At 36.7% G+C, this 8938-nt stretch overlaps 1 protein-coding gene across 1 annotated transcript; it reads left to right on the forward strand.

The window, feature by feature from the left end:
• The first annotated feature begins 217 nt into the window (after nt 1-217).
• Nucleotides 218-4777, forward strand: LOC139948600 (transmembrane protein 98-like). The gene is made up of 6 exons (XM_071946778.1): nt 218-356; nt 1539-1773; nt 2173-2301; nt 2475-2624; nt 3018-3077; nt 3606-4777. Exons 2-6 carry the CDS (start codon nt 1637-1639, stop codon nt 3871-3873), a joined length of 744 nt encoding a protein of 247 aa, XP_071802879.1. The 5' UTR covers nt 218-356; nt 1539-1636; the 3' UTR covers nt 3874-4777.
• The last annotated feature ends 4161 nt before the right edge of the window (nt 4778-8938 follow it).

Genomic DNA, 8938 nt, shown 5'->3' on the forward strand with positions numbered 1-8938 from the left:
GACGAGTCGAAAACATTGGCAAATATTATTTGAAGTATTGTTGTTTGTCCGGTCGAAGATGATTGTTATTATCACAGACATAAGGAACCTTTATGTCTTTATGTCTGTGGATGGTCTGTGGTTATTATTTTTTCGCGAAAAAGAAACACAGCGCCACCAACGGCACAAAAAGCAGTCAATCATGTGATGTTTATTCGGAAAGTTGATTGGTCTACAGTGGTCTTCCGCATATTAATTATGCAAAGTAAAGACCCCATTATCAGATCATACAATAACACAATAATAATGTGACGATCATCCGCTTTATATTTCGATGAAATGATGGCTAAACCCCGGTGTTCTGTGATGAATTAGAGGTATGTGGTTGTTGAGAGTCCAGAGTTTGTTGGGAGTGTACCATTTACGATTTTGGAGGGAACAAAAGGTGGAGAATTGCTTTCGCTCGATTGCTTCATTCAGTCAGAAAAGCAATCTACAGCATCGACATGCAATGCTATTACGGGATTCGCTATTACGGGCAATGGTGTTGCCCATTTCCCGGACATTACTTTTCACTCAACAATACAAATTGTATTTCAATGTCAATGACCAGATGACAATGTTTATGTTACAAATTAAAGGATGTTAAATGTACACGTTGTTTTAAAAATTCCATTGTTAGTAACAATGTTACATGATCCGATCAGACATAGAATCTATAGGGGTTATTATAGAAAATAGATTATAGGAGGTCAGACAGATCAGACTCAGAGCCAGAGCAGAGGTTGTGTTACTGAAGAGTTAGTTGGATCATGGAGGTAGAATTAGATTGTTTAGAATGGTGTCACCCCCACCCAACCAACCAAAAGTTGGGATAACTTTCCGTATGGCGCCACCACTTTTCCCCTCATTTTTACAAAAAGGGATATCTCTTTCCTTTGAGGTAAATTAGATACTATATTATTTCATATCGAATGAAAAAGTGGTGGCGCCATACGGAAACTTTTCAAAAAGTTGTTTGGAAAATAATTTAAAAAATAAACTTGAAGTTAAAACATTTTCAAGAAAAAATCTGTATGAAGTAATGTGCATGTGGAAGGCCTAATTTAATTAATAGGGCCTATCTATCTACCCCCTTACTTTTACCCTAACCCTAACCTATAGTATAAGGCCTAACCCTAACCCTTTCCAATACAATAATAAGCCATTATATTCCCAAAAGAATCCTGAATTATTTTCTGGGGGCGACTTTGCTAGTAGGGGCAACATTGGCTTGGGGCGCGTTTTTAGGGGGCGACTTTGTTGGTGGAGAGCTTGCTAGGTGGCGAGATGACCAGCCTCCGTCCGGGCCATCATGGCAATGTGGACTATGAATGATTGATTGACTTATTTAAATGTCAAAAAGACAAAAGAGAGCCTTAAATATGCCATTATTGTAATAGGTAGAATGAACAAATGTACTCCTTAAGTAAAAGTACATGGAGGTTTGTGCAATCAATCAAGCAGAGCATATTTATTCTTAATTTTTCCCTCATTTTCCCCATTTTCATTTGAATTAGTTGCTGACAGAACATGGCTGCTCTTCTGTTGATGTAAGAAGAGCCGAGTGAACTGCTATTTTCTGTAACATGAGAACAAAGTTTGTTTCTTGCTGAAAATGGAGGTCATTGTGGTAGTTTGTATCGCGATTTTATCACTCCTATTTTTGGCATCTGTTTGTGTTCTTGTGGTCATCTGCCGCTATCGTCATTGTCGCATGTTTGACCTTACACTTAAAGATAAGATCCACCACAGGTAAGAAATATTACTTGTTTAAATACATTTAATTGAGTATGCTTCTAAATACAGAATGTTTTAGGCCAAGACTAAGAGGTGATCATCATAAATAATGTACCACTGAAACTAGCCAGTCTTCTCCCTTAATAGTGGCTCTCTGGCTAAATGACAGTTAAACCACCTGAGGACTGGACCAGTCAAAGGCAAACCCTGCCACCATGCCTCAAATTCTTACATATGCTAGCTTGGCCCGTGGCTGTTTTGACAATATAGCACGTACTTTTCGTACGTCCTTAAGACGTGAGGATGGAGGTTGGAGCCGAATCCGAAGGCGTGGATTCAAAGCGAGTCATAGTTGGCATTGAATTAATATTGTTCATCTTGATTAATAATTGTTATTAATTTGGTTTATTCTAGATCAAGTAATGTGACTCTAGTCAGTCATGCTGAGCTTCCAAATGAAGACTATGAAGTAGAATTGAACGATGTTTGTTGGAATACAAACATTGATGAGTTTCTGGAAGACAAATGGTCGGATGAAGCAAGGTAAGATAATATAACTCTATTGTTGAATCAATTATTGTACACAAATTTAATTACGAATCAATTGTTTATCAGCAAATCAGAAGACAACTTATATTCTACCAAGAACCCTCTTTTCAAACACAAAATCAACTTCGCCTGATGAATAATCTACATTTTCTGGGTATTTTTTTCAGCGGTGTGATACCACATTGTATAGTGATCCTGAAAATATGCCATAGCCTGACTGAAAAGCTGGTTGCCGTAACGATGGGGAACGTTGCATCTTTTAAGTCATCAAACAGACTAAATGACATTGTAGTGTGTGCCAAGAGGATAAGCCCAAGGTAAGCCAAGAAATGTTTCTTTAAATAATTCCTTTTTTAGAAGTTGAATTACTGTCTGTTATTTATTGGCAAGTACAGCACCAAAACTAGGGTAAAAGTGTAGGGGAACAACAGGTGTACAAGTTTTTATAGGGGGCACTTTTGGCCAATTAAAATTGAAGTTTCGGTTTGAATTGGCCAGGCGGATCTCTCTTTCAGCCCTCTTGTTATGTGGTATACAATTGTTGTAAGATAATCTTACACAAGTATAAAAATCAAGGTTCAAATGGGTGGCCCAGAGGAAAGGGGTGCACGGACATCGACTTGGGAAGGAGGAGGCATGTCCCCCCCTTATTCATATAACTAAGGAAGACTGTGTTTATGACTTTGTGACTTGTGTTTTTTCTATCTTAGAGTGGATGAAGTTGTAAGGTCCATGTACCCACCATTGGATCCAAAGCTTATCGAAGCTAGGTGAGTTTCATGTAGTTAGTTTCATGATCACATTACCAATATGAGTTCTCAAACATAAAATTCTAAATACACGCTGCTATCACATAGGATTTAAACTGCCTCTAGCCACCGGGCTAGCTGGGTTGTCTAATGGTAAGACATCTGCTCTAGCAATGCAAAGGTTGTGGGTTCAAATCCAACCCGAGTTGATGTAAACTTTTTTTTAACCGAACTTGGGAAAGTATTTACAGTGCTTTTCAGTTTCATTACGCATAGGTGTGTAAGGGTAAAACATTAACTAAATTCTGCTTGATTTTTCCTTCTGATAATAATATTGAAGTCATATATAGCGTACATATCTACCAACAAGGTACTCAAACTTGCGTTGCACAACACATGTGACGAATGGCTTTACGTCCCATCCTCAGGACGAAGCAATAGTTAAATGTTTTGCTTTTAAAAGGACACAGTGTTACGGCTGGGATTTGAACATTTGAACCCACCTTGTAGTGGACTAACAAATGAAATAATCTGATTTCCAATTCTTAGGTCAGCGGCCTTGTTACTTGCTCTAGACCGCCTTGCTGTTGCAACCAAGCGTGCATGCTGTCTCCCTAATATGGATAATTGGATCAATGGCTCCTTAGCAGAAATGGAGAAACATCTTCAAATCTTACGAGAGATTTCATTAGCCAGTGAGATAGACTCTAACGCAGGCTCAATCTCTTCAGCTACTGAGAGTGCATATCAACCTATGCTACGTGAAGATATAGACCAAAGGAAGTCAGATATTGCTTGTGCCTCAAACTCAGCTTAACTTCATCATAAAAATATAACAAGTTATCACACAAGCGCGAGTGGAATACGGAAAAATGTAGCGCTTCTGCATCCCATATCCAACAAGGTCAAAGCGAGTTGGATATGGGACACAGACACGCTATATTTTCCGTATTTCCACGAGCGCGCGTGTGATAACGTGTTTATCTTCAAGCAAACTTGGCGCGTGACATAGAACACACAAGATGCAGGTAGTGATATTAGCCGTGCAATACAGGTTTTTATCACTACTCCATTCGGCAAATCTGATTGGAGGATTAGCATGTACTTGAAGTTAAATCACCTAACTGAGTTATTAAAAGAGAAAGTCTCACTGTAGACACAGAGAATATTTGTTTATTTTCACATTTTCTTGAAAAGCCTTGGGTGTCATAGATTGTGCGCCAAACAACTTTGTTGCAAGACAGTTTTAATTTTGCTAGTAAATAAAACAGTCTTTTGGTCTGTAGTGGGCATTTGTTGCATTAAAAGTATTGAAGTTTTTCACACAAATCCAGATAGGCAATGGTTATTGACAGGAACCAAATGACGTGAAAATATAAGCTGGTTTTAAATCTAGCTGTTTCATATCCGTTTCCTTGGAATTCTGAATTTGTTGAAAAAAGTTATAGTGTTTATGTTAACAAATTTTGTTTGAACAATCTGGTTTTGTGATTTGTACATACTGTATGTGAGTCTGGGTCAACAAGACTCCCTGTGGATTATCCTAAATGTATTTTAGAGAAAAATAATTTAAAATATCTTTTTTTTAAAAGCCATTTATGATTGAATTGGTGTTTATTTTTTTAAAGGAACTCGTTGCCTTGGATCGGACGAGTTGGTCTATAAAAAGCGTTTGTAACCGTTTGTTGTGAAATGCACATGGTTGGAAAGATGTTTTAAAAGTAGAATACAATGATCCACACAAATATGCCTTGAAATTGCATGGTTTTCCTTTTGCTTTGCGAACTAACACGGTCAGCCATTTATGGGAGTCAAAATTTTGACTATTATAAATGGCCGACCGTGTTAGTCGACGAGGTAAAAGGAAAACCACGCAATTTGCGAGACATATTTGTGTGGATCATTGTATTTTACTTTTAAAACATCTTTCTACCCATATGCATTTTATAACAAACGGTTACAAACGCTTTTCAAATACCAACTCAACCGATCCAAGGCAGCGTGTTCCTTTAATTGTTGATTTTTGTAACTGTATGTTTCAGCGCGATGAGGCTATTGTAGATACAACTGGAATCATATATCACATGATATGTAATAAAGCGTTTTGATTTTGTATGTGCATTTCCATTCAGAGTAAATTGAAAGTAAAACAAACATTACTTTAAAGTCGAAATGACAACACAAATGAACTCACAAACTGGTGTAACACTAGTATATCTGTTCATGTTTGTTGTGTTGTCATTAAGCCTTCTGGAAAAAGACCCTGTTAGAGCCAAAATGCCAGGCTGTTAACTGTTTTTCTGCAATTTTACCATTAATCCTTTTGGTTGGCAAGCAGTTTGCAACAGCTTTTTCTCTAAATGTAGTGTCAAACTAATTAACACAACACATCAGATCGGTCTGACTTCTCATGTGCAACTAGGGACCTGTACATACTGTACATAATAAGCATTACTGTATTTAGATTTTATAAACCATTTGGTTTAGGTAAAATCATATTATTTTTCAATCTTTTACATAATTTCACATGCAGGTTCGGGTTGAAGGATTTGGGTACTTTTTGTAACACAACACACAAATGTCCACAGTTTACATTAGACTTACACAGTTTGAAGATGATGGTAGTAGAAAGCTTACCCTTTAAATATTACTTGATGAGGTGATGTAGTTTTAGAGAATAGAGTAGAACAATGTCATGCACAATGTCACTTGTTTTACTCATTTTTCAAAAACTAATGACGATAATAATAAGACTTGGAATGCGCACATATCCACCCGTATGCTGGGTGGTCAAGGTGCGGAACTACAGCATCTCAGCAAGTAATATTTTACGGGAAGCTTTCATTATCTTAAAGCTGTGTCAGTTTAATGAAAATCTGTGGACATTGTGTTCTGTGACCTTCAAAAAGTACCCAGATTCTTTAAGTTTGGTTAGTAAAGCTCTATAGCAGTGCTGTTTTAAAAACCTTTAAGTGTACTTAAAACTTCCAGAATTTAAAGTTAATGATATTTTTATACACTTTCCTGGTATTAATATAATGTTGTCAATTTTTAAAAGACAACATCCGGCAATTATTTTTTAGCAGAATTATGACATTTGCATGTTCAATACAAAAAATTTAATCTGAAAGTTACAAAATATAAAAGTGGTTTTTCATTGTGTGAGAAGTTGTTTGGAAAATCAGTTCCACTTCTTTGGATAATATGAAATTTTTGCTTCCAATTGAAGGTGTTTATAATGTGTTAACATTGTGAACTTTTAACAAGATGACCTGAAACAAGTAATGTCGCTCCAATATTTGAAATCTGACATTATATTTACATTCTTCAGAAACAAACAAAAGTATTGACTGACATAATGATTGCAATTTGTTTGTAGCAATAAATGGCTGGGTATAACATGACCCTTACTGTCGTTAAAGGCAGTGGACACTATTGGTAATTACTCAAAATAATTATCAGCTTAAAACCTCATTTTGTAACAAGTAATGGGGAGAGGTTGATAGTATAAAACATTGTGAGAAACGGCTCCCTCTGAAATAACGTAGTTTTCGAGAAAGAAGTAATTTTCCACGAATTTGATATTGAGACCTCAAGTTTAGAATTTGAGGTCTCGAAAACAAGCATCTGAAAGCACACAACTTCGTCTGACAAGGGTGTTTTTTCTTTCATTAATATCTCGCAACTCTGACGACCAATCGAGCTCAAATTTTCACAGGTTTGTTATTTTATGCATATGTTAAGATAAACCAAGTCAGAAGACTGGTCTTTGACAATTACCAATAGCTGTCTTTAAGTACAAGTGTGAAGGAATGAAACCTCACAATCGTGACGAATGAATATTCATATCTATTAAAGACAGTTCATATCCTATGACCAACAAAGTACATGTACACAAACAGTGCCGGTTACCGAACACCATGTGTTGATTGTACTTCTTGGTTCGGATTCATGTGCCGGTAGTTGTCTCTTCTGTATACATCACAGTGTAAGATTTGTTTGTCAGCTTTACATTTCTATAGACTTGAAATAAACTATTTTATGTATACCTTACTTTATCTATGTATACCTTACTTTATCTATGCTCATTAACATCGTTAACAGTGTTATAATGATTATCAAGTACCCATCACCCAGCAACTTGGCATTACGATTTCATTTCAAAGAGAACAACTTGATAGTGATAAGGGCCGGTGGTTATATTACAGTTTCAGTTTAATTTGGAGAGAGTGCTACGCATTGTTCTTGTTAAAATGGCTTAATGTGAAAATAAATACCGCTATCCACAAAATGTCGTTCCAAGGTGCCAGTTCTTACCAACCAAAACGTACTGAACCTCAAAAGCCGTTTGTGCTTACATATGGTACGAACCAGGTTTATTTTGGGAAAAAAAGAAAACGTTTACAGTAACCCTAATGTGCAGTCACATTTCAATTGGACTATTTCGGAAAGAAAGTGTTGGTAAAACGCACCACATTCAAAACATACTGAAACACAATCTCGATGACGTCAGGTATTCATAAATAAAACCACATACTGCATTGCTGTGACAATTAACAGAACGGTCACAATATCAAATACATTTAGTTATGATCTTGGGAAAAAGGTACATTTTATACCACAAACATCCGCGCAAAATGGCGTATTCAGAGAAAAACGCCAAACTTGAACAACCCGGTGACACATCCGTCTACGGTTCAAAGGACTTCATTCAAGAACACAATAGTCACATCATATTGAAATGATGAAAAACGACCGCAATTCGCGTAAATATTTGTATACTATTCTGTAAAACACTGGTGTAACAAAGCAGTTCACCAGAAAGGGAGTTCACCAGAAAGGGAGTTCACCAGAAAGTAAAGACTGACAATAGATGGAAGATTTCTAAGGATTTTGAATGTTTGATAACTCAAAACACAATCTTGAAATGATGAAAAACAGCCTCAATTCGTGCAAATATTTGAATATTATACTGTAAAATACTGTAACAGAGCACTTTAAAGGGGAGTTCACCAGAAAGTAAAGACCATAATAGATGGATGATTTCCAAGGATTTTGAACGTTTGATAACTCACCTTATGGTTTGGTTTATGGGGCGATGTTCTGTACCAAGGTGAAGATATGCTGAAGATTATTGACCTCGCTTGGTGTCAATAATTACTTGCTGCCATATTTGTTGTGACAATCCATACACCAATATTTACAGAAGTGGTGTTTCGTCTACCGGCTGTGGTTGCTTGGTGGGGAAGCATTCTGTTTAATAAAATACAAGAAAAAGAGAAGTACCACATTAAATGCACTGGCCACCTTTGGTAATTGTCAAAGACTTTTCCTCTCACTTGGTTTGTGGTTTATCTATGCATAAAATATAAAACCTGTGAAAATTTGAACTCAATTGGTCATCGAAGTTGCGAGAGAATAATGGATGAAACAAAACACCCTTGTCGCAAAGGTTCTGTGCTTTCAGATGCAATAAATTCGAGAGCTCGGCTGAGGTGTCGAATTCAATCAAAATACTTCAGTGAGAAATTGCTTCTTTCTCAAAAACTATACGTTACTTCAGGGGGAGCCGTTTCTCACAATTGTTTATACTATCAACAACTCTCCATTGCTCGTTACCAAGTAAAAAAAATTCCCAACAATTATTTTGAGTAATTACCAATAGTGTCCAGTGCCTTTAAGAAAAGTAAATAAATGGCCATCGAGGAAACTGAGGGAACATTTCTACATGATTGATAACCTTAGTTTGTTGAAAGTTGATAAAGCTGATAACAAGTCGTTCAAATAATAACATATCACCGATATAATCCGACCTAGTCTCTTGCAAGGTGTGAACGGCAACAATGAGTCTTGTATTCTGGCGGGGGCGGGGTGGGTACCCC

This window comes from Asterias amurensis, chromosome 16 (genome assembly GCF_032118995.1).
Source record: "Asterias amurensis chromosome 16, ASM3211899v1".
Lineage (NCBI taxonomy): Eukaryota > Metazoa > Echinodermata > Asteroidea > Forcipulatida > Asteriidae > Asterias > Asterias amurensis.